This window comes from Equus przewalskii, chromosome 17, assembly GCF_037783145.1.
Source record: "Equus przewalskii isolate Varuska chromosome 17, EquPr2, whole genome shotgun sequence".
In the NCBI taxonomy this organism is placed as follows: domain Eukaryota; kingdom Metazoa; phylum Chordata; class Mammalia; order Perissodactyla; family Equidae; genus Equus; species Equus przewalskii.
The window spans coordinates 71,694,200-71,720,676 of NC_091847.1; the positions used below are offsets into that span (position 1 = coordinate 71,694,200).

The window sequence follows — 26,477 nt, forward strand, 5'->3', positions numbered from 1 at the left end:
ATGCATACTTATATCAAAATAATTACTATGTTGATTAGAAATTGACCTGTTTCTGTAGACTGATCACTTTTATGGCTTTTCCATAGGTTTCCTATATCAAAACTAGAATGTCTAAAATGGCCGAATTCTTCTAGTCAAGGCAGTTACCAAGGAGTAAACAATGCTCCAGACTATGCGCCCTCTTATAGAACATATTCTATCACAAAAATATTTTGAACAGAGGAAAAAATGAGTTCCATGTTATTATATAATAATTTAGTTTGGCATGTGTTTTTGCTTTTTTTGGGAAAACATCCACAATACTTAAAGTGCACTACAAATGATGGCTAAAGAATAGTTGTAGCTATGTCGGAGGTAGTGAGGAGTATCTCTTGGGTAAATTAATATCCCTACATGTGTGGTTTCAACTGTATGAACTTGCCTAAAGTTGAACATAAAAGAAAAGTCTAAATTCTTTGGCTTTAAGTGCTTAAAAGTTTCCCTGTCCTATTATTCAGAGATTAAGCAAATGTAAACCAGAAATAGTGGTTATGTCAATATAGGAAATTTACCAGCATTAGTAAGACTTTGAACTCAAGATTTACTGCAGATGATCCACAGTGCAGCTAGTTGGCCTGTGAGATTAAGAAGTTGTGTTCTCAGTCACATCTGCTTGTGTGTGTATTATTCCCACAATTGATTTGTGAAAAATGATTTTAACATATGGCAAATACCAATATTTCCTGTTAAGACATAGCACTGAAATTGATTATGGAAGGTGAAAATTTCCATATTCAATCACCAGTAGTCTTCCTGAAGTACCACTAAGGCCCAAACTTAATCAAAAGAAAACTGCTTTATCTGACAAAGTCTGAGGAAAATGACATATGAAAAAAATAGCTGTCATTATGTAAGGCTGTCGGAATTATAAAACATGTAATTTCATGAAATATAGAGCCTTCAGTAACATTTGTCCCAGATAACGCTGTGTTGAGTACTTGATCAAACAATGTTGGACTTTCCAACAAAGGTTTCTTTTGTTTTTTCAGAGATTTATTATTTTTTTTTACTGACTTTTATTACGGTAACTGAAATGTCTCCTACCGTCTCAGTAGTTGTGATCATTTGCAGCCCCAATGTTCTTAAAGAACTATATAATCCTCAAACTGCATATCTGCAACCACTGATACCACCACCCCACCTCTGGCTTGGATTGCAACTACAAAGGAATAATCGATACACCAAAAACAGAATTAATAAGCAGAGAACAGCAGGCTGCAGGACTCGTGAGGCGCTGATGCCTCCATTAGCGGTCTCCCTGCAGGCGTGTGTTGGCGCTGTGATCAGCTATCTAAGAGGAGCAGGAGCAAATAAAGATGGATCCTGGTTTCGCTATTGTAGAAATGGAAAGGGTATAAATACTTGTTTAAAAAGGGAAATGCTTATTCCGTTCTATGCGTGGAGGTACTGATACCTGTGTTTGCTCTGTCAGCTTGCCCAACAGCAGTTGGAAAAGGTCTTGGGGAAAATTACTGAAAGTAAAAATAAACTGGCCTATGAAAAGGGAAAACTCCAGGTATGAGATTTCATTTTCTGATTTTTATTGTCTAATTTTTTAATGCCAATTATCAAGCTAAATGTTGCTGGATTTTGAGAGGACCTAATTCCGTCATTTACTAATTCTGTATCTTTGGACAAATCTTTGAACCTCCCTAAGTTTGTTGCCTCATTAAAATCTAGGTGACTTCTATTCATATACCTATAATATAATATAATGGTGAAACCTGACATTGTGAAGCCAAAGCCCATTCTGTGACTATATGAAGCTTTATTATAATTACTTTATGCATGGTCATTTGCTGATAATGTAGAGATCCTATGCTCTCTTTTTTTGCTGAATTTTTATGACATTCCTAAAAAGAAATTACCCTGGGAATTGGGACTCAAAGCAATAGAATAGACTTGAGTGAATGGGATGATGCTCTTCTTTGACTGCCTGTGGGTTTTGTCCCTGTAGAACCCACAGGGCAGAAAGCTTGCCACTGATCCGTCTAGGCCTGCTTTAAACGAAGTCCAGTGGAAACACTGAAGTCTAAAGCAGTGGTTCTCAGCCTTAGCTACACAGTGGAATCACCTGGGAAATTTTTAAAACTCCTCATGCTGGGAAGTGTATTATGTCTGCAATTTACTTTGAGATGAATCATTAAAAAAAAAGGAAAAAAAATTTTTGATGCGTGGATAGAGGAAATGATAGATGGATAGATATGTGATAAGCAAGTATAAAAAAGTTAATGGTAGAATTTGGATGGCATGTGTGTGCACATTCACAGTAAAATTCTTTCAATTTTTCTGTATATTTAAAATGTTTCACAATAAAATATAAGGGGAAAAATCTCCATGACAAGACTTGCACCTCAGAGCAATTAAATCAGAATCTCAGGAAGTAGGTCCTAGGCTTCAACACTTTCTGAAGCTCCCCAGTGATTCCAGTGTGCAACCATAGTTGAGGACCACTGGAGTAAATGGTATGAAGTGAAGTCCAGTCCGGCTGGGCAACTCTAGAGCCAATCTGATAAGTAATCTCAGTAGAGGCTTGCCAGACATGTCAGCGTTAACCTCATGTCATCTGCTCCAGGGGTTTACCCCATAGGGCTAGCAGACAAGATCAGGCCCGGACCCGGCAGGCTATCTGAAGGGCAGTCGACAAACCATGGATGTGAAACAGTATGTTGTCCACTTGAAAGATAAAGCTATTTGGCCACTACTCGTATGCTTTTAGTGAACATATTTCAGAGGCAGTGGTGCATTTATGATCATCTACACTTGTGTAACCTTGGACAAATCTTAATTTTCTTGAGTTTCATCTTATTCACCTGTAAATGAGAGGGAAAGCACACCTCACTGGGAAAGAAGGTCAACATTACAGGCTGAGTGTATAGATTATTACAGGCACAGAAGAACTTTGTCTTTTGTGAAACTAATAATCCCGTAGAAGCTATGACCCATGATTTTGACCTTCTTTTAGCTTTCCCAAGAGATACGAAATATATTTTTAAGTAAACAAGAAAAATCCCAAGTGCTCATAGCCAACTTAAAGCCGGATTTTGGCTGGGAGTGGAATACATTTTAAAACTTATTAATGAGTCTGATGTTATCTATCTATCCTTTTAGACCATGATTATATAATATTAGAGGTTATCTTCATGATCTTAAGGAAAATACATGCCTTTTTTTCTGCCCATGTTCCTATAATGAGGGCTTAAGATTTCTGATAGTCTCTGAAAGCTGAAACACTTTTGAAACTTAATTCCCGGGTGTCTTTATGTCAAGCTTGAGTTGGCACATTCCAAAGGCACTGGTCTTGTCAGCAGAGCACCAGGGAAGGTGCTCTTACAGCACAGTACTCTTGCCAGATAATTTAAAGGAAAAGCTGGGGGCCAGCAAGGTGGTGCAGCGGTTAAGTTCGCACGTTCCGCTTCTCATCAGCCTGGGGTTTGCTGGTTCGGATCCTGGGTGCAGACATGGTACCGCTTGGCAAAAGCCATGCTGTGGTAGGCATCCCACGTATAAAGTAGAGGAAGGTGGGCGTGGCTGTTAGCTCAAGGTCAGTCTTCCTCAGCAAAAAGAGGAGGCTTGGCAGTAGTTAGCTCAGGGCTAATCTTCCTCAAAAAAATAAAAAATAAAGGAAAAGCTACATACTAAACATAATCAAAATAATAGTCTACTGTGTGTTCTCTCTCAATTGGGTTATAATCAATTAAAAATATCACATGAATCATATTAGATAAACGATTGTATTTTCAGAATTGACTTAATGATTGATATAAATACTGTACTGGGTTGTAGGTATTAATGTAGACTGTGTCAGAAACTGCTGCCCAGCATTCAAACCTGGTTTGGATTTCCTTTTCAGTGCTGTATACTATTCTGTTAAATAAATATGCCAAAATGTGTTTATCCTTTCTTCTGCTGATGACTATTTAGGCAGTTTCCAATTGCTTACAAACAATGCTTATATGATGAATTCTTGTACATGTCTCCTTGTACTCATATGCAAAAGATTCTTTAGGCTAGGTATAATTCTTAGGAGAATTACTGAGTTATAGGATATACATATCTTGAATTTTACTAGGGTTTGTCAGATTTTTCCTAAAAGTAGTTATACCAATTTAGAAAGCAGTCTATATAAGAGGGTATAGAGTTAGATGTGTTAACATAGATGAATCTCATAAAATAATACTATGTACTCTTTAGGGATACATTTTATAGTAAAATTGTTAAATAGGAATGACAAACAGCAAATTCAGCACAGTGGTTAACTCTAGGATGGAGGGAGATTTGGGTGGCGTGTAGGCTACACACAGGGTTTCAACTGTACTTGGTAATGTTGTCTTTTTTAAGTTGAGTGACAGGTAGATGGGATATTCCTGTGTATGTCTGAAAGATTTCCAGCACTTTCATTGTTTTTAAACATGTCAGTTTGAGTGTGTTAGGCTCACTCTAATCTATTATTGACCCCATCACTTCCACCACTGGATTCCAATATTATATTAGCTGCCTAGCCCCTATAAGTAGCTGCATTTGTGACCTTAATTTAGAGATTAGCTAAGGGCTTTGTTTGTTTTGTGTAAATAAATTTTTTATTCAACTATAACATACATACAGAAAAGTACACAGTGTGCAGCCTAATGAATTTTCACAGAGTAAAGGTACCCATGTGATCAGCACTCAGAACGAGAAACAGGACATTACCAGCACCCAGAACCCGTTTCATAGCCTTTTCCAGTCACTGTTCCCCATGAGGGTAATTACCATCCTGACTTCTAACATTCAGATCAGTTCTACCTGTATTTGAACTTTATATAATAATACACTAGATATGTTTTCTTGTTTCTTTCACTTAATATCATGATTGAGAGATTCATCCACGTTGTTTGTTGTTGTAGTTCTTTGGTTTGGATTGCTGCATGATATTCTATTATATGAATATTAGTTAAGGATTTTAAAAGAAAAAAAAATCTTTGCTGCACTGAAATTATCAGTTTCCTCAATGTATTTTCATACTTTTAGTCAAAATACATAGCTTTGGCAGTTCAGGTTGTTTTAACTCTGAAGCTCATTTCAGACTATAAAGGGGCTCACAGTGCACCTGGTGGTGCACCGGTTAAGTTCACACATTCTGCTTCGGCAGCCTGGGATTTGCCAGTTTGGATCCCGGGTGCGGACATGGCACTGCTCATCAAGCCATGCTGTGGTAGGCCTCCCACATATAAAGTAGAGGAAGATGGGCATGGATGTTAGCTCAGGGCCAGTCTTCCTCAGCAAAAAAAAGAGGAGGATTGTGTGGTAGATGTTAGCTCAGGGCTAATCTTCCTCAAAAAAAAAGAGGGAGCTCACATTGTGGGCATGTCCTCCTTTACTTCAAATTTATCATATGTATTGAATTTTAAAAAACCTGGGAAGTTAACTGCATTACTTTAGAATATCTGCATTACAAACAGATTAAAATAAGGATTCCTTTCCGTCCATTTCTTGGTTGTCTCATAGTTTCTATATATGTGTGTATATCTCTATATCTTCATATTTAGATCATTTGAAACAATATGAGGATATGACCGTGACCTAAATTACTGCTGTTCCTGAGACCTGAGAAGCTAGCTATGGGAGCTGCTCGGATTTTAATGACACAGAAACACCAGATCTCGGAGGGCAGCAGCATTTATTTGCTTCTTTGTTCTTTCCCGCTTGAATGTCCTGAATTAGTAATCCTGCCAAATAAGAAACTCAATACAAAAATTAGAGTGCTTTCTAGATGAGAACATGCCATCACACAAGTTTCAGGGCATCTTACTGAGCACCTGGAGGCTAAGCTGGGGTCAATTACCTGAGAAATATGAATAATCTGTGTTTTGCTTGAAGAGAGGCAAAGCTGAAAGTCTTTAGAGTTAGTCCATTTTCCATTGGATTCTGTAAGTTAATAGCAGTTTGCTTAGTTTAAAGTGAAAACAATCGTTGCATTAATTTTCAATCCTCAATCAAGAGGCAGCCATTTTAATTCTGCACCTTAAATGAAAACCGTGATTAATTTTTAGTGATGGCTTTAGGGAGCCACAGAACACATTTTATACTGTACACTGTGGAGAAGAGCAACAGAAACCGACAAAGCTGAGAGAAAGAAGGATCCTACTGATGGAACAAGAGATATTTCCTGAAACAAAATATGTTTTCATGTATCCTTTCAAAAAAACCTGACTATTAGCACTCAAATTTTAACAGTTCCTGAAAATGTCCAGTAGCTACAGCCAAGAAGCGTTAGCCCTTCACAGGTAGGAAACAAGAAAAGATATCAAGAAAGGAAAAGTTGACTTAAATAAAAAACTTTGAATGAAATTTTTCCTGATTCAAGGATATGCTCAGTAATGTTAATTGTTGATTTGTATGAGATGGTTGGGAATAAGAGGAAGAAAATGTGGACAAATACACTTTGGAGATTTGTGAGTAAATATTAATGATTTTATCCCTCTAAATGATCATTTTCTTTAATGAGAAAGATGTGAGTGCTCTTCTTTATAAGAATTCCATTTATTCAATTTTTGTAATTCTGCCAGTAAAACCCAAGACTATATCCCTTTCTTGCACATTGACAATTTTAATCATCCCTATTCAAAAAGATTTTGAATGCTAGATACCACAATTCCTTTAAAAATGAAATATATTACCCACAAAGTCTCACTCTTATATTCATGAGTCGTGTTAATTTGGAGTTTCCATAAGCAATAGAAACCAAATGAGTTATCTCAGTACATGTAAATGGCTATAGCCCACCTTGAGCTGTTGCAATAGCTGTTTAGTTGAAATAGCATTCATTCTTTGCATGATTAGAAAAACTTAGGATTGCTTTTTACAAGTTTTAATGATTTTCTGTCATTTTTTGCAAAATTCATGACACCTTTTTTTCCCCTTTTGGAGTATATCTCTCATTAATGAGGCTTGTTTTATTATTCTTCTGTTTTTCCCCTAGATAAAAGTTAAACAGCTAGAAGAACAACTACGTTCTTTTACTGAAACCAGTTCACAGAATGACCATCTGCGCAAGTTGAACAAGGCTCTAGAGGGCAAATATGCTCAGGTGTGATTAATAGCTACAAGAAGATTGCTGTTATATTGTTTTAATTAGTTTTTAAGAAATTGATGCCTTTCTCCCCACCTTACCATATAATCCCAGAAAGATGGATATCTGCTCACTTGACTCAATTAACAAACATTTTTTAAATACTCACCATGTACAAGCTTCTGCTAAGCCATGGAGGAATTCATAAAGATGCCTGAGGCAGGATTGGGACATTCAGATTGTTTATGCTGTAATTAGAGGCTTAGGAATGTACTCAATAAACTTTATGATAGAAAGTTAGGCCTTTCAGAAACAAAACAGATTGTATTATGAGCATTCATAGGGGGCATCATTATGAGGGAAGCATTGAGAAATGCTTTCATAGAGGAAGTAGGTTTTTAATCTGAGCCTTAAAACTTTTGGCAGTCGTGAGGAATCAATATCTTTGGTTTGTAAATTATAGGCAAACTCAGAACTCAGTCCCCAAAAGATACACCTGCAACAGACAGCTCACTCGAAGGAGATAGTAGTAGTGAAGGTGCTTACTTGTCTGCATGGTGGCTGCTGAGGCTGAAAACCTTTTGTCGGTCACAAACATGTTAATGTTAACAAATAAATAGAAAAGGTTAGACAAACAAGATATATAAAACATTTAATGAAGAAAATAATCCAGGAATCTGTTACCAAAAGAAAGTGATTCATTTCAATGATTTACAAATTTACCATGTATGTAATTTTTTTTTCATCTTGAACAGTCAGGATAAACTGTGTAACTTCTATATCTATAACATTTGTGTATGTATATATACCCCTGGCAACCAAGGAACTAGAATGTGTCTTCAAATGGAACACTGTCAGGGTTCTGACCATCTGACTGGACTGGTAGAGTGTCCCCAGTAGATCCGCTCTCCTGCTGGGAATTTGATTCAAGGTCTGTTTCTGTACTAGGACATACTTTACAGTGTGATTTCTTCATTCTGAAAGCAAAGGATACATTTTCAAGTATATTTTCCATCCTGGCTTCATTTAGAACATTGCGGTGTTTCTCTTAGTAAAGGGGGCACTCCTTGAAAAGTAACTCTAGGATTAGTTGATTTTTATTGTTTTTAATTGGTGATGCCTCCAAGAAAAAGGAAATCTCCAGAGAGGCCTGTGTCTTCAAAATTCCTTGAAAGCTGTAGGCCCCAAGTAAACAATGTAAAGGAAAGAACTTCATCAGTTGGTTTGCCCAGTGTTATTCCAAACTCTACACGCCGTGTGACCTTTGCACCTTCCCTGACTTCTGTGAGATCTTCTCAGGAGATTGGAGACGCTAGAATCTCTCTAAAGACTCTCTTGAATGCTATTAAAACCATGGAGGGAAGACTGGAGGGTAAAATAGATATTCTGGCCGCAAGACCATTAATAAATGATGAGTCGACACATTTTCTTAAACTGGATTCGGTAAGTGAAGACCACAAATTAAATCATAAGGAAATGTCAGATTTATATGGCAATGAAGAAAATTAGTCGCAGTCCAGAAAGATAGTGTTTGGAGGTATCAGTAACAACACGGAAATTAGGTTCTTCACAAAAAGGAAAAATTGACAACGTAGATGGAAACCATCATTCTGGCTATCGCATAATTACATTTTTCTTTTAACACAGAAATATCAAATTTGGCTTAACATTAACCATTGAGGTTTTTTAAAATCTAATTTTTATTTTTTCAAAATTCAAAATGTCTACCTAATCTTCATATTTGCAGTAAAATATCTGGATAAAGCCTGATTTTAAAACAGAAATACATTAATAGAAGCCCCAAGAACTTGAACATTGGAAAATATTTTCCAAGAAGACTTGTGAGAGGATCCATCTTTGCTTGATATTTAAACATAGAAAGTACTATAGCTTGTCTGTTAGAGTTGACTACTATTTAGATCCTTTCTGTAAATATTTTTGCTTTTCATGTTTATGTCTTATAAACACTGGTAAAATTATAAAAACTGTTTTCTTCCTTGTATACTTTCCTAGAACAAAATCCAATAGGTTTTCAGAACCTATAAGTTGGCATCTTTTATGCTATTCTTGGATCCTTACAGAAAAAGTTAAAGTATTAAATGTTACAGGTTAAAAGTTTTCAGGAAGTGTAATAATGTTGAGGAAGATGGGAAAATACATTCTTCTTTGTTGCTGTCAGGAGTATAAAATGCTACAGCTTTCTGTGGAGGGCAATTTGGCAACATTTATCACTCTGCCCCACAATTGTACTTCTAGGACTTTTTCGTACAGATAGACGAGTTTGTCCATGTGACATGTTTACAAGGTTACTTACTGAAGTAATGTTTATTAGTGAAAGCCTGGAAGCAACTAAAAATCCATCAATAAGAGACTGGCTCAGTAAATCATGGTGTATCCATGGATTGGAATACTGCTTGAAGATATATATTAGGTTTAAAGTATCAAGGTTCATGAGGCCGGCCCCGTGGCCGAGTGGTTAAGTTCACATGCTCTGCTTCGGCAGCCCAGGGTTTTGCCGGTTCAGATCGTGGGTGCAGACATGGCACCTCTCCTTAGGCCACACTGAGGCGGTGTCCCACATGCCACAACTAGAAGGACCCACAACTAAAATATACAACTATATACTGGGGGGACTTAGGAAGAAAAAGCAGCGGAAAAAAAAAAGATTGGCAACAGTTGTTAGCTCAGGTGCCAATCTTTAAATAAATAAATAAATGAAGTATCAAGGTTCAAAAGAGTATACATAGTATTTTACTATTTGTATGCAAAAGAGTGGGAGAATAAAGAATATATTTGTATGTATTCACCTGTAATGCATATAATAGTTCTAAAATTAATCATAATAAATTGGCAACACTATTTTTGAGGAAGAAAACTGGGTGGCTGGGAGATTTTTTACTTTACCCTTTGTACCTTAAGACTATTGTGACATGGGGCTGGGCCAGTGGCACAGCAGTTAAGTGCACACATTCGGCTTCTCGGCGGCCGGGGGTTTGCCTGTTTGGATCCCAGGTGCAGACATGGCACCGCTTGGCAAAAGCCACGCTGTGGTAGGCGTCCCACATATAAAGTAGAGTAAGATGGGCACGAATGTTAGCTCAGGGCCAGTCTTCCTCAGCAAAAAGAGGACGATTGGCAGTAGTTAGCTCAGGGCTAATCTTCCAAAAAAAAAAAGAAGGAATAATGTGACTATGCTACCTGTTTAAAGTAATTAATTTTATGAACATTTCATTTTCAACAAAAATGAAAGTAGAGAAAGGATGATCTTTTGAACAAAAAATGCTCGAGCAATTGGAACAAAAAACCCTTTGATCAATACTTCACACCATATATAAAAATTAACTCAAAATGGATTAGAGCCTTAAATGTAAAACCTAAAACTGTAAAACTTCCAAAAGAAAACATAGGAGGAAATCTTTGTGGTCTTGGATTACACAAACATTTCTTAGATTTGACATCAAAAGCATGCTCTGTAAAGGAAAAAATGATAAATGACAGCTTATGCTCTTCAAAGACGTTAAGAGAATCAAGAGATAAGCCATAGACTGGGAGAAATATTTGCAAATTACATGTCTGATAAAGGGCTTGTCTCCAGAAGGTATTAAAAACTCTCAAAACTCACTAAGAGAAAACAACCCAATAAAATAAAAATAAAAAGAATGGGTGAAGTATCTGAACAGATGTTTCACCAAAAAAGATATATGGATGGTAAATAAGCACTTGAAAAGATGTTAAACATCAGTCATTAGGGAAATGCAAATTAAAACCACAATGAGGGGCCAGCCCAGTGGCAGTGCAGCGATTAAGTTCACACGTTCTGCTTCTTGGCGGCCCAGGGTTCGCTGGTTCTGGTCCCAGGTGCAGACATGGCACCATTGGCAAAGCCATGCTGTGGTAGGCGTCCCACATATAAAGTAGAGGAAGGTGGACACGGATGTTAGCTCAAGGCCAGTCTTCCTCAGCAAAAAGAGAAGGATTGGCAGCAGATGTTAGCTCAGGGCTAATCTTCCTCAAAAAAAAAAAACCACAATGAGATATTACCACACATCTAAATTTGAAAAACTCACACCAAGTGTTAGGATGTGGAGCAACTGGAATTCTCATACACTGCTGAAGGTAATGTAAAATGGTACAGCCACTTTGGAAAATAGTTTGGTAGTTTCTTTAAAAGTAAAACATGCTACTACCATATGACCCAGCCATCCCACTCCCATTCCTGCCAAAGATAAATGAAAGCATATGTCTACACAAAGACTTGTACACGACTGTTCATAGCAGCTCTATTTGCAATAGCTCAAAGCTGGAAACAACTCAAGTGTTCAGCAGGTGAAGGGATAAGTAAATTGTGGTATGTCCATACAATAGAATACTATTTAGCAACAGAAAAGAATGAACTATTGATATAGGCAAAAGGCTGAATGAATCTCAAAATGATTATGCTGAGTTGAAAAAAGCCATTCAAAAGAGAGTATACACAATATCATTCCATTTATATAGAATTCTAGAAAGTAAAAACTGATTTATTGTGACAAAAAACAGATGAGTGGTTGCCTTGCAGGGAGGTGTAGAAACAGAAGGAGGTGTAGGAGACAGAAGAGGAAAATTACAAAGAGGCGTAAGGGCACTTTTGGGATGATTATATTGATCATTATATTGATTATGATTTCAAGAGTTTATACATATGTCAGAATTGTATACTTCAAACATACACAGCTCGTTGTATGTCAGTTGTACCTCAGTAAAGCTGTTAAAGATTGTGGGTGTATTACCTACACAAAAGTTAATTACATTAAAGTATTTAAAATAACATTCTTGAAATGACAGAACTATAGAATGGAGAACAAATTAGAGGTTGCCAGGGGACAGGGGATGGGTTGGGGGAGGATATGAATACAAAGACGAAGCACAAGTGAGTTCCTTGTGGGGATGGAGCAGTTCTGTATCTTGATTGTGGTGGTGGTCACGCATATGTGCATAGGATCAAATTGCACAGAGCTATGTGCACACACACAGCTAGATGAATGTAGGTTTAAAAAATGGTGAAAACTGAGTTCCGTAGTCCAGTTAATTTAGTTAACAGTAATGTCCCAAAGTCAATTTCCTGGTTTTGGTTTTGAACTACAGCAGTATGTGATGTCACCATTAGAAGCAGGATGAAGAGTACATGGGACTCTTCGCATTATTTTTGCAACATCCTGCCAGTCTATAATTAATTCAAAATAAAACGTTTTTAAACAGTAATATTTAAAATAGTATGATGATCGTTTGAAATGATCGTGTAGATATACTAAAAGTGTTTCAGGGATATAAAATTCGAATATTTCTAATTAGGATTCATTCTTCTGTAACACTGTTTTCTTGACATTTTATTTAGTTATTATTCATCTTGGCTTTTATTATATTGTGCATTTGTTATATTTTCAAATTCCATGATAATCACTTCCCCCCATTTTACATCTTACTTCGCAGTCTTATCTCCTTTATCCCTTATTCTGTAATTTCATGGAGATTGGCATGTATTAAGTTTGCCCATGTTTATTCACGTAGAGTCTTTTTTTTGCTTTGTAGTTTTCTTTAAAGGGGAAAACAGCTAATAAAGCTGGGTTTTGCTTATAATAGTGGATAAGGACATTTAAACATTTTAAGTTCGGTTTCTAAACTGCTGTCTTATTCTAGTTGTTGATTTATTGTGCTTTGGAAAGTTATTGTTCCTTTTGTTCTGCTAAGGTGAAGTCCATTCTTGACAAGAACGAAGAGGAGCTCTCTCGAGCTGTGAAGTGCCGTGACGCAGCCCTGAAGGAGAGTCAGAAGCTGAAGGGGGACCTGGAGGCCGTGGAGGACAGAGAGAGCAAGAAGGCAAGGCGCAGCCTGCAGAGAGCCGCTGGCTGAGAGCAGGCGCTTGGGATCTCCTTCTCAGCCGCATTCCTGCATTTCTTGTGACCGTTAGTAAGAGAATGAGAACTGACCAGCGGAGGGGTTTTTCCTAAAGAAAAGATAACTTTGAAAGAGCTTTAAAATATTTCCCTTTAACTCCCAATTTTTTTTTTTGAAGTTGCTGTCTTAAAAATAATCAAAAGAAAAAGTCCTAATTTTTTCTATTCAAACACATCTAACGTTGGTAATAATAACCTGCCTACTTATGTTTCATCAATGTGATATAACACTGCCATGAGTTCGTGTTAAATTAAATCACTAAATGCTTTCTCCTGAACAGTCTGTGTGCTTGGTGGGAACAGAGGTCATCCCAAACTTGTTGACAGCAGGTGCTGGCTCTGCCTCTGAAGAGGGCTGAGTTCCATCATCTTCAGCAGCTCTGCTTTCTCTTCATGGTCTTTTTCCCTCACGTGATTCTGATGTTCTCCTCTTCTGCCCCCATCATAAGATGGCTGAGCGGGGCCAGAGCAGGCCAGCCTGGAACCACCTCTAGACCCAAGAAGCTGTTGATCCCCGTGTCTCCAGTTAATAGACGTGCTGTGACTTGACAGTAGTTGGGAAGCACTGCAGAATTCTCCATAGGATCTGGGGTCTAGTTTTCTTTTTCTCAAAGTCATAATAACTTAATAAATGAAATAAAATTAAAACATACTTTAATTATTCCTCCCAGCATTCTACCATGCCTGATTTCCATACTCTTTCCTAGAAGTAATGGGACTCAGCGGCAGAAGAATAACCAGAAAGGATCAAATATCTTTGTCTTGTTTCCTTTTCTGTTAGGTGGGAAACTTTCAGCGACAACTGGCAGAGGCTAAAGAAGACAACTGCAAAGTTACAATTATGTTGGAGAATGTGCTGGCTTCTCATAGTAAGATGCAAGGTGCTCTGGAAAAAGTACAAATAGAGCTTGGGCGGAGGGATTCAGAGATTGCAGGCCTCAAGAAAGAAAGGTATCAGATTATTTTTCTGTCTTTGTACTTATATTTTTCTGCTGCATTGTTGTAAGGAGAAGCGTGCCGTCGAGAAACAAATTCACTTTATATTGCTTCTGTCGCAAAAAACTAGTAAAATGGTGTTTAAAGAACTAGCAAATTAGGGAAAATCTGGGATTATAAATATGATTTCCAAAAATTCAAAATTCCGATCTTTTGTAATGATGTGAAAGAGTGTGCATTCTAGAAATTCATGTGATATATTCTTGTTTTACCCTTACTGTTTTCTATGCCCTTTAAACCTGCCCTTGGGTCTCCAGAATAGTAATTGTCAAGATAATTGAAGCTAAGTGACTGCTTGAGTTTGAATTAATTATTCATTTATTAGTATCCTATTTAAAGATTAATAATTATTTTAGATGAATTATTCTGAGAACTACTTCTAGCCATGTTTTCTAAGTAAACTTCTTTGAATGTTTCAAAAATTGCATTAAAGTTTCTCTTTTAGGTTAATGAACTAATGATCTGAATTTAATAAGGCCTCTAAAATATATTGTAATCTGTATATTAGTGGTGCATATTGCCTCTATGTTATGGGAGAACAAGTGAGTTTTATATTCTTCATTGTGCTTATCTTTAATTTTTACATATTATGAATGTATATTACCTCTGAACTTAAAGGTCAAGGGGATAGTATTAAAAATATTGTTTACCATTCAGAATAAAGTTTTAGGTAGCTGTTGTATTTAGAAGCAAGAACCTCAACAATAAGTCAATCCGTGTAGAAGCGATAGATTTTTATACTAGTGATATATATAGTATAAAATTACCAGCCCATAAGTTAGTCATTAAAATGTATTGATAGTTTAATGTATCAAGCCAAATTGAATCCTAGATGGGACAAGTTTTTAATCCCTAGGAGCCTTAGTTTCCTGACCTAAGGCTGAGGCTACTAATTGTCACCTGCCAACTCTCAGATATTCTAAGCATCTGTAGCCTGCTACATATGCTATTTGAGCTTCTTAGAAGAGTGCCCTGTAACTGCCAGTGGTATCATTCCAAGATGGTTCTTGTCTATAGTCACTCTCTCTGTGCTTTCCATTTTTAGGGCTCTAAATCAACAAAGGGTGCAGAAGCTGGAAGCAGAAGTGGACCAGTGGCAGGCCAGAATGCTTGTTGTGGATGCCCAGCACAACAATGAGGTAAAGCCCAGGTTTTTATAGATGATAATATTGATATTTTAGGTTTTATTGGGATATTGCTGTTTTGGAAAAATGGAGTAAAACAATCAGACAAATTTCCTTTTCATTCAAGTCTGAGTTTTGGATGGTGAAATATTTACAAATGGGCCTGCGCTCTTAACAGTGAGTCATTTACTGGCAAACCAGGACCACAATTATGCCTAATTCTCTTTGCCTTATATAGTCCACATTCTTTTCATTTATTAATTCATAAATGACTGCAGAAGTTAAAGGGTTTAGAGAATCACTTATAACCTCAGTCAGCTGATCCCACTATTAATAAAGAGACACATACTCGCATGTGTGTGCTCACAGGTGTATGTACGCACATGAATATGTGTCTACACATATGCACGTATATAAAATACACATGGATATCTCATATAAATAAGCTTTTTCTGGAAGGATATGCAAGTTTCCAGTTCTTATCTCTGTAGACAGTGATACCAGAAGCTCATAGGATTAGGAAGGGGAATTTAACTAGTTTAAAATTTTAAAAGTTAGGATAAATTAAGTTGGCTCTATTTTCCAAAGCGCCCTGGTGACCAATGGAGCACACCCTTCCCACTGCCCTCTGAGAGTCTCCTCAGCAATGTCTGTAACACATTTTCACATCTATCTTCCAGGCATCTGGCATCCCTAGTTCCAACTAATTATTGTTTCAATGGCACTTGATGATACAGTGCAAGGAGGGAAGACTCAGCGTTATGGACTTGCTTGTGTTATAGTGGAATTACAAACACTCTTCTCTCTTTCAGATGGAGCCTGTACAAAAAGCCCTGGATGTAGCTAGAGAAGACAACAGGAAACTGGCCATGAGCCTGGAGCAAGCTCTCCAGGCAAATAATCATCTGCAAACAAAGCTTGATCAGGTTCAAGAGAAACTGGAAAACAAAGAACTTGAGCGACAGAACTTGGAAACCTTCAGGTAAGGGCAGAACAGTCACAGTGTACCTAGAGAAGAGACTCTGGGGAGTAAGTTTGGTTCTTTCCTTCCATAAACTAGTTAAACCCTTTTCTCCTACTTTGAACTAGTACTCCCAGCAGAGCCATGGTAAGGCACCAGGCATAGCTGAGCAGCAGCAGATCCTAGCTGGCTGGGGAATGCTCATTTGGATCTCCTTTTCAGCTCTCCCCTCTTCTAGTATCACGCTCCTTCTGTACATGATGGTTAAACCAAGATTTAAAGACTGTTGGTTAGAATGGACACTGGCATGTTTCTGTGAAGCCTTTTCTATCAAAATCTTATGTGTCCTTTAAAAGCATGATTTGGAAAAGGAATAACAGCAGCCTGGATGGGAAGAACCCAGCCAGGACTCGGATGGCTCCATCTAAGCAGATGCTAAACCATTCATTGATTTCAGTTTTGGCGTGAGATTAGTTAGGTCAAATCCTTCAAGTTCAGGTCAAGCCACTAAAGTTTTGTCTTAATCTGTACCTAGGTAAATATGACTTAGATATTAATAACATTCTATGAACATTTATACCCAAGGGAAATGCAATGTGCATGTAGATCTTTATTTCTTTCAGGTAGTGAACTATTGCTGTAGGAGACAGGTATAAGCTAAAGCAAAGAAGGTATTTTTCATATTTGTGATCCATGCAAATTTTTTTAAATTTTTTAATTTTTTTAATTGCAGTAACATTGGATTATAATATTATATAGCTTTCAGATGTACATTGTAATATATTTTGAATTCTGTGTAGATTACATCATGTTCACCACCCAAAAACTAATTATAGTCCATCCCCTCATATGTGAGCCTAATCGCCCCTTTTGCCCTCCCTGCCCCCTTCCACTATGGTAACCACCAATCCAATCTCCATTGCTATGTGTTTGCTTGTTCTTGTTTTTACCTTCTACATATGAGTGAGATCATACGTATTTGACTTTCTCCCTCTGACTTATTTCACTCAGCATAATACCCTCAAGGTCCATCTATGTTGTCACAAATGGCTGGATTTCATCATTTCTTATGGCTGAGTAGTATTCCATTGTGTATATAAACCACATCTTCTTTATCCATTCGTCCCTTGATGGGCACCTAGGTTGCTTCCAAGACTTGGCTATTGTGTGTAATGCTGCAATGAACGTAAGGGTGCATGTATCTTTATGCATTTGTGTTTTCAAGTTCTTTGGATAAATACCCAGCAGTGGAATAGCTGGATCATATGGTAGATCTATTCTTAATTTTCTGAGGATACTCCATACTGCTTTTCCATAGTGGCTGCACCAGTTTGTACTCCCACCAGCAGTGTATGAGGGTTCCCTTCTCTCCACATCCTCTCCAACATTTGTTGTTTCCTGTCTTGTTAATTATAGCCATTCTGCCCGGAGTGAGGTGATACCTCATTGTAGTTTGATTTACATTTCTCTGATAGCTAATGATGTTGAGCATCTTTTCATATGCCTGTTGACCATCCGTATATCTTCTTTGGAGAAATCTCTGTTCAGATCTTTTGCCTATTTTTTAATTGGGTTTTTTTGTTGTTGTTGAGCTGTATGAGTTCTTTGTATATTTTGGATATTAACCCCTTATCTGATATATGGTTTGCAAATATCTTCTCCCAATTGTTAGGTTGTCTTTTCGTTTTGTTGATGGTTTCCTTTGTTGTGCAGAAGCTTTTTAGCTTGATGTAGTCCCATTTGTTCATTTGTTCTTTTGTTTCCCTTGCCTGGTCAGACATGGTAATTGAAAATATGCTGCTAAGACCGATGTCAAAGAGCGTACTGCCTATGTTTTCTTCTAGAAGTTTGGGGTCTTACATTCAAGTCTTTAATCCATTTTGAGTTGATTTTTGTGCATAGTGTAAGGTAGTGGTCTACTTTCATTCTTTTGCATGTGGCTGTCCAGTTTTCCCAACAGCATTTATTGAGGAGACTCTCCTTTCTCCACTGTATGCTCTTGGCTCCCTTGTCGAATATTAGCTGTCCATAAATGTGTGGGTTTATTTCTGGACTCTCAATTCTGTTCCATTGATCTGTGTGTCTGTTTTTGTGCCAGTACCATGCTGTTTTGGTTACTATGGCTTTGTAGTATATTTTGAAATCAGGGAGTGTGATACCTCCATCTTTGTTCTTTTTTCTCAGGAATCCTTTGGCTATTCAGGGTCTTTTGTTGTTCCATATAAATTTTAGGATTCTTTGTTCTACTTCTGTGAAAAGTGTTGTTGGAACTTTGATAGGGATTGCGTTGAATCTATAGATTGCTTTAGGAAGTATGGACATTTTAATGATATTAACTCTTCCAATCCAAGAGCATGGAATATCTTTCCATTTCTTTGTGTCTTCTTCAATTTCTTTCAACAATGTTTTATAGTTTTCGGTGTACAGATCTTTCACCTCTTTGGTTAAGTTTATTCCTAGGTATTTCCTTCTTTTTGTTGCAATTGTAAATGGGATTGTATTCTTAATTTCTCTTTCTCCTACTTCGTTGTTAGTATATAGAAACACAACCAATTTTTGTATGTTGATTTTATATCCCATGACTTGACCGTATTCATTTATTGTTTCTAAAAGTTTTTTAGTGGATTCTTTAGGGTTTTCTATACATAAAATCATGTCATCTGCAAAGAGTGACAGTTTCACTTCTTCTTTTCCAATATGGATCCCTTTTATTTCTTTTTCTTGCCTGATTGCTTTGGCTAGGACTTCCAATACTATGGTAAATAAGAGTGGTGACAGTGGGCATCCTTGTCTGGTTCTTGTTCTTGGAGGGATAGCTTTTAGTTTTTCTCCATTGAGAATGATGTTTGCTGTGGGTTTGTCATATATGGCCTTTATTATTTTGAGGTATTTTCCTTCTATACCCTTTTATTTAGAGGTTTTATCATAAATGGATGCTGTATCTTGTCAAATACTTTCTCAGCTTCTATTGAGATGATCATGTGATTTTTATTCTTCATTTTGTTAATGTGGTGTATCACATTGATAGATTTGCAGATGTTGAACCATCCCTGCATTCCTGGAATGAAACCCACTTGATCATGATGTATGATCTGTTTAATGTATTGTTGTATTTGATTTGCTAGTATTTTGTTGAGGATTTTTGCATCAATGTTCATCAGTGATATTGGCCTGTAATTTTCTTTTTTTGTGTTGTCCTTGTCTGGTTTTGGTATCAGGATAATGCTGGCCTTGTAGAATGAGTTAGGAAGCCTCCCCTCCTCTTCAATTTTTTGGAAGAGTTTGAGAAGGATAGCCATTGAGTCTTCTTTGAATGTTTGGTGGAATTCACCAGGAAAGTCATCTGGTCCTGGACTTTTATTATTTGGGAGGTCATGCAAATTTTATATTCTGTGAAATGTTGCTGGCTTGAGACTATTCAGTATTGGTTAAAACAAAAGTATGTGTTTCACTCTTTTGGTTCGATCTCTTTATATTAAATGGCTTTTTGTTTTTTAATGCTACAGGTAAATGTTTTCTTTTCAAGTCTGTTAATGAGCTCCAGATCACTGAGGTTCACCTGGTGACTGATCTGCTTCTCATTCGTAAACCATACACCTTTTGGACAGTCACACATTCCCCTCCAGATCTCTCTTACCTCCTAAGATGGTTTCTAAAGATGAATTATCATCTGTCTTCTTCAAAACAGAGAACGGATGACCGAGGAATCCAAAATGGAAGCAGAATTACATGCTGAACGCATAGAAGCTCTAAGAAAGCAATTCCAAACTGAGAGAGAAACTGCAAAGAAAGCAGCACAACGGGAAATGACTGAGGTATGAGTCAAGTGACAAGCTTCCTCTAGGTGAATACCTTCCAAGAGGAGGACTAGCTATGGGATGTCCAAGAATGGATGCAGTTGAGCCATCTCTATGCTGTTTGTAAATCGACACACAAAAAAACAGTTTCTGATACACGGTTCTCTGTCCATTGAAGGAATGTCTTGATGAGAGCTTTCCCATCAGGGAGTGATGACTGAGTGGGATAGATGGTTAAGGAGACTGCCATCAGATTCAGATAGACAGATATCAAACCACCTCTCTCCTCGATTCACCTAACTAGCATCCATCACATATCTGCTGTCTCCTGAGAGGCACTATAAAAGCAGTAGACGACATGGTCTATGCTCTGGTTTCTGCTAAGTGACCCTTGTTTAATTGTGATCTCCACTCTTTATAAGACAAACAGGGAAGACATCAGAAGACCTTTCTCGGATAGCTAGAGGCTGTGTACAATTTTGAAGGAATTCAAAGTAAAGGAAAGTTTGTTTCAGGCTGGTTGGGTGACAGAAGAAGGGAAGCTTAATGAAAGTGCGGGATTGAGACTGGCAGAGCTGACAGGGCTGGGACACTCTATGTAAGAGAACGAGCCAATCTGAGTCACACAAATGAACGGGACATGTGAGCCAATGAGAAGGATTTGCCTCTCTGGATCGGAGCAGACACTTTGGGAAACGTCTGAGAGAGCAATTAGCTTAGATGGGACCGGCGGGTGGATAGCCTTGACTAGCAGGAGGTTGGATGTGAGCTCTTAGGTCACAGTGGGGCACTCTGGGTTTCCGAGAAGAGAGGGGTATGATATGAGCACAATTAGAGGAAGGTTAGTCTGATAGCAGTGGAGAGTAGGCAAGAATGAAGAGAAACTGGAGACATGGAGACTCAAGAAAACCAGAACAGTTACTCTGGGCTTTAGATGGTTAGGGCCAAGCAGAGTAATTCTGTTGAAAATAGAGAAAAATTAAGTCAAAAAGCCATTTTAACAGAAAAATCACCAAATAGACACTAAATGTTATATCATGAGCAAAGGGGAAGGAAGAATTAAAATCATTCCAAGATTTGGTTGCGGTGGCTGGTCTGTATTTTGCCAGATCTGGTGCATTTAGCAATTGCAACTTACAAAGACCATTTACAAAATCAGATTCGACTGTTTATATAGTGCTTTGTAAATTGCAAAGTACTATATAAATATTAAAAATATAAAAAGCAAACTCTGTGGGAAACAGTAAGGTACACTGAAATTAGTGTTACCTTTAATCAGAGATAGTTGTTCAGAGTACTTATAAAATTCAAATCCTTTTAACAAGGATCGGTGACGATAGTGAACTTGTGAGGAGACCGAGAGAGCAGGGAGTGTGATGTCAGTGAGAAGTCAGCCGCAGGGCTGGGCTGTGGCTCGCTGCCTAGGAGAAGTCCCTGCTCTGCCTGTATCAGCAATGCGTTAACTTACCATCTGTGCAAGTGACTTAACTTCTGAGTCTCAGTTTCCTCAGTCAGAGAATGGAAATCGCCACAACTACCTTCCAGGTTAAAATGTATGTAAAGTGATTATCGCAGTGCTTGAACAACGTTTAAGTACCAAGTAAGCGATAATCGTGAGGGCTCACCCAGTTTTGGACAAAGCTGTGATTGAGGAGATGGTAGAATATCTAACAGGAAGTAAGTTGGGTGGAAATACAAGACCAGCACTGTGGCGTGCAGTTAGGGTCTGAAGGAATGAGCTAGTATAGAGAGAAGAGGTACAAATAACTTTGGCTTCTTTCTTTGACAGGTTAAATACTATCAGCCATAGAGAATACCACCTTCCCATCTCCCTTTTCAGCTGCATCTTCTTCCTAAAAATCAATGGCACTGATGTAAGGGCACGTGAGGAAGAGGGGAACTCTGTAAAATTATTTAATGTTAAAAGATAAATTGAGGCATATTAAAAATTAAGAGTTTCTTTGAACAAAAATCAATTCGAATTGGGCAGCGTCCAATGTAGCAGATAGAAAGGAGCTCTGAGGAGCTGCACAAAATGAAAGGCTTTCATAGGCAGAAGGGAGCGGGAACAAGTTATAGCAAAAAAGCGGTTATTGCAAAGCTCCTTTCCTTTAGAGGATGGCAGGGGTCTTATTAGCCAGGCATATTGCCCAGCTAATGCTTATCAGGCAATTCCTGATTGACCAGTTTAAGAGCCCATTTCTTGGATAGCTGAAACTGTAATTAAGTCTTGTTTTTTGACTTAGGGCTTAGCATAAGTGACTCCATTTTGGGTTGTTGTCCTGTTTTTAACAATTTCCCCTTTTGATCAGACTCTCAGCCTGAGAGATGTAATGAAAATGTAAGGCATTAGCACTACTCCCAGCTACTGCTCTGGAGTTCTTTGTAGTTTTTTGCTGAATCTCCGTGTGATATTCACTACTCATGATGTCTTTTTGCTGAATCTCTTTGTGGCATTCACAGGTCATGATTTTGGGTTCACATTCTTTCAGTCAGTCATTCTCTTCATTCCTTTTTTCTTTTTTTTTTTTTTGCAGGGGAAGATTCACCCTAAGCTAAGATCTATTGCCAATCTTCCTCCTTTTTTCTTCCTTTCCCCTGTCAAAGCCCCAGTACATAGTTGTATATAGTTGTTAAGCTCTTCTGGTTTTTCTATGTGAGCTGCTGCCACAGCATGGCTACCGACAGATGAGTGGTATGATTCTGCAACTGGGAAGCAAACCCAGATGACTGAAGTGGAGCACACCAAACTTTAACCACTAGGCCATCAGGGCTGGCTCTCTCATTCCCTGTCTGATGTTCTAGTCTTAGACCATTTGCCTGGTGGTTAGCAGCTGTGAACATGCACTTAAAGCTTTTGAGACAATGCAGCGTACCAGGGAGAATAAAACCACCGGGCTGGCCCCTCATCATTTGCTTTTTAAGAGATGGCTTTGGAGTCAGAGAGACCTAACTTCAAATCTCAGCACAGACACTACCTTGCTCAGCTGAAAGACAATCAAGGGCTATCCTATTATCAAGAACAACTTTGGCCAGAGAGTCCAAGGGGCTTTTGTTGGGCAGCTGTTGCTTTAGCAGCAGATTCTGTAGTATCTTCAAGAGTTAAGGAAAGGTTCCTGATTGTAGTCTCATGTGGACTTACTCCTAGCCAAGGCACTAGGGATTACCAAAGGAAGCTAATTTTGAATTATGAATGCCTCCTGGTAATTCCCAATTGAGTCTGTGGTTTGGGACTGGAAAGGTGACAGCCATGGAACCCAGTAAAATTTAAGGGTCTGTAGACCACACACACATGCTCCGCTTCAGTGGCCCAGGGTTTGCCGGTTTGGATCCCAGGTGTGGACCTATGCAGTGCTTGTGAAGCCATGCTGTGGCAGGCGTCCCACATATAAAGGAGAGGAATATGGACACAGATGTTAGCTCAGGGCCAGTCTTCCTCAGCAAAAAGAGGAGGATTGGCGGCGGATGTTAGTTCAGGGCTAATCTTCCTTAAAAAAAAAAAGCAAACGATGCATATATATCTACATTGTTTATCTGTTCTAAGAAGATTGTGTTCTTTAGTGTTAAAAATTATGGAAATCATTCACAACTACATGGATGGTCCTTGAGGGCATCATGTTAAGTGAAATAAGCCAGACAGACAAAGACAAACACTATACGATTTCATTCGTGTGGAATATAAACAAACTTACTAACAAAGAGAACAATTTAGTGGTTACCAGGGGGAAGCGGGGAACGGTGGGCACAAGGGGTGCAGGGGCGTGTTTATATGGTGTTTGACAAATATTAATGGACAACTGAAATTTCACAATGTTATAAACTAGTTAGACCACAATAAAAAATTTTTTTAAAAATTACGGAAATCACTTAGAGTGTTGCTCCACAAATCTGCTTGATCGGACACCGTTACTATTGCCTCACTTACCCGCCTTTTTAAAAGAAAGGTCAGGGGCCGGCCTGTGGCTAAGTGGTTAAGTTCACGCATTCTGCTTCAGGGGCCCAGGGTTTCACTGGTTCGGATACTGGGCACAGCCATGGCACCGCTTGTCAGGCCATGCTGAAGTGGCGTCCCACACGCCACAACTAGAAGGTCCCACAACTAAAATATACAACTATGGTACTGGGGGTATTTGGGGAGAAAAAGCAGGAAAAAGAAAGAAAGATTGGCAACAGTTGTTAGCTCAGGTGCCAATCTTTAAAAAAAAAAAGGTCTAAAGAGAACAAAATATAGAGACAAAGCTAAGCATAAGCTTCTCTTACTGAATAAAGGTAAAAAGGTTCTAATTTTCCCTTTGTGTTCCACAGCTGAAGAAAGCCCTTGATGAAGCCAACTTCAGATCAGTGGAAGTGTCCCGGACCAACCGAGAGCTGAGGCAGAAACTCACCGAGCTGGAAAAGATCCTGAACATCAGCAAGGAGAAAATAAAGAATCAAAAGGCCCAAATTAAGCTCCACTATTCGGCTAAGGCGAATAATGCTCAGAATATGGAGAGGATGAAGGTTGTATGAGAAACCCTAAGGCTCCCCTCACTTCCTTGGTGTCTGACGAGGATCTGGGCAGGTGGTGGTTTCAGGAAGATGGTTCAGAGCACTGACGCTGCCGTGTGTTCCCTGGGAGCTCCAGCTACACCTGGGAAGCGGGCAGAGGGCTGGGGGACTGTCTCTTTTTCCAGCAGAGATACCATGGTGTAAATATTTGGTTTCTCACTGGCTGCCAGTGTCACGTTCTGGCTCCCCATCTGTCTCTTCCATAGTGATTGTATAAGACTTTGTTCTTCGGGGTCAGTGGGCCGGACGGGAAGGAGAGCCCAGCAGGAACTGATAACTGTGTGTCTCATATGGGATTCTTTCTGTCATCCTATAGGCAAAAAGAGCAAGCCAGTTTTTCCATTGATCATCTTTCTGTGTTATTTCCACATTTACTTTCAGCAAATAGAAAAAGAATTGAGGCAAATGGAGCTAATTAAGGATCAATATCAGAAAAAAAACTATGAACAGGTAGATGATTTCCACAAACTCTATGTTTACATCCACATAAAATCCCAAACTTGGACAGGTTCACCAACTGTGTCCCTCTTTGTGCCCTGCCAGTCGCTGAGTATCCAGCAATTTGTATCTGAAATGACTAACCTACAGAAAGAGATGCAGCTGTTGGCCAAGAGCCAGTATGATACCTCAGCACGGAATAAACAGCAAGAGCTGCGCCTGGAGACGGAGCGGAAAATAAGGCAGGAACTGGAGTATCGGTGCCAGGTAAGGGGTGGCCTAGGAGTCCTCTCAGGCTATCAGCAAGTGACATGTGCCCAAGCTCAGCATTGCGGCACTCAGACCTTCTAGGTTCTGTAGAAGAAAACAGAACTTTGCAAGTTGTTCATCTCAGCTAAGTATTGAGAATCACTGTTTCTAGAAAGAAGCCTGCAGCTTTGAATATGGTACATGTTCTCCATTTTCAACTTAATAAAAACAATCTTCATTTTTAAAGAACAAGTGGAGCTCACAGATGCAAAGTACTGGTTACTAAGGCAGACTCGTGAGCTGAATCTCAGTCTTTCAGGGACTGGAGAGCCGCTGGTTCCTCCCTGGGCACCGGTGCATCTGCTGCTGTTACAGGAGTTTTCGCTATTCCCACCCTGATCCAAACAAAACATGCTGTCACTGAAAAGGGACCTGAAGAGGTCAGTGAGCTCTGGCCTTCCAACAGAGTGTCTGCTATGAAAATATCCCTCCAGGTCTGGAAAGAGATGTTAATCACTTTTTCTCAGGAGAATCCATAAATTAAAGTCAAAATCTGTAAGCATTTACACATATATATACTGTAGGTTAAACTGCAAATAAGTTTTCATCTTGTATTTTGGTCTTTTGTAAAAATCTTCGTATCCTGTTTTCAGGAATTGGAAGAAACTATCAGACACCTGAAGAAATGTAAAGAGGCGACAGAGCACAAACTGAAAGAGGCCAGTGTGGAGTCAGAGCAGGTAAACCAGCAGCGTGGGCGCCAGGCGCAGGCCGCTCCTCAGACAGCCGCCTGCGCCACACGAGGCCCGTCAGTCCCATCGCCACAGCCGTCAGAGCCACACAGAAGAACCAGTAACTTACCAAGAATAGTGTCTACTATAAAGAGTAGTTTTTAGGTTAATATCTTGTGTCCTGACGAGAGAGAACAGAATGCTGAAATATTAATGAAGCCTGACGCCCGAGTCCCTCCCACTAAATAGACGAAGGGAAGGCGGCGTGTGTGGCTCTCAACGCGTTGTCTGACGCGAACAGTGCCCGCGGAAGCTCTCTGTTCAATCAGTAACTGCAAGTGTCAAGTAGGACATGTTAATTTGTTAACTTGCTTCCTCTAATATTTTAGATTGGCCTTGTTGAAACAATTTAAAATCAGACATTTTTAGGGCTTGGAAGGATCTTTGAAATCATTAGTGTGCCACACCCACCCCTCGTTGTCCAGACGAGAAAACAGAGATTCTTAAGCTTGAAGTGAACATGGCAGTGGTGTTGCTATGAGTTGGTCATGATTTGTCCCTTTTATAGCTATTAAATTACATGACAATATGACTGTGAGAATGGTGTATT

General features: G+C 38.7%; 1 protein-coding gene across 18 annotated transcripts in view; it reads left to right on the forward strand.

Annotated features, from left to right (window-relative positions):
* The window catches only part of CCDC150 (coiled-coil domain containing 150), a 68,151-nt gene that overhangs the window by 39,725 nt on the left and 1,949 nt on the right, over window positions 1–26,477 (forward strand). For 10 of the 18 annotated variants that reach the window (XM_070581726.1, XM_070581724.1, XM_070581727.1 and 7 more), the window contains 11 exons: window positions 1,472–1,555; window positions 7,001–7,108; window positions 12,818–12,946; window positions 13,805–13,974; window positions 15,065–15,158; window positions 15,956–16,125; window positions 19,793–19,919; window positions 24,207–24,401; window positions 24,831–24,899; window positions 24,993–25,154; window positions 25,790–25,876. In XM_070581726.1, coding sequence (XP_070437827.1) covers window positions 1,472–1,555; window positions 7,001–7,108; window positions 12,818–12,946; window positions 13,805–13,974; window positions 15,065–15,158; window positions 15,956–16,125; window positions 19,793–19,919; window positions 24,207–24,401; window positions 24,831–24,899; window positions 24,993–25,154; window positions 25,790–25,876 — 1,395 coding nt within the window. Of the gene's footprint in view, window positions 1–1,471; window positions 1,556–7,000; window positions 7,109–7,925; window positions 8,534–12,817; window positions 12,947–13,804; window positions 13,975–15,064; window positions 15,159–15,955; window positions 16,126–19,792; window positions 19,920–24,206; window positions 24,402–24,765; window positions 24,900–24,992; window positions 25,155–25,789; window positions 25,877–26,477 lie in introns of those variants that run through there. The other 8 variants (XR_011528860.1, XR_011528857.1, XR_011528859.1 and 5 more) reach the window with 5 other exon arrangements.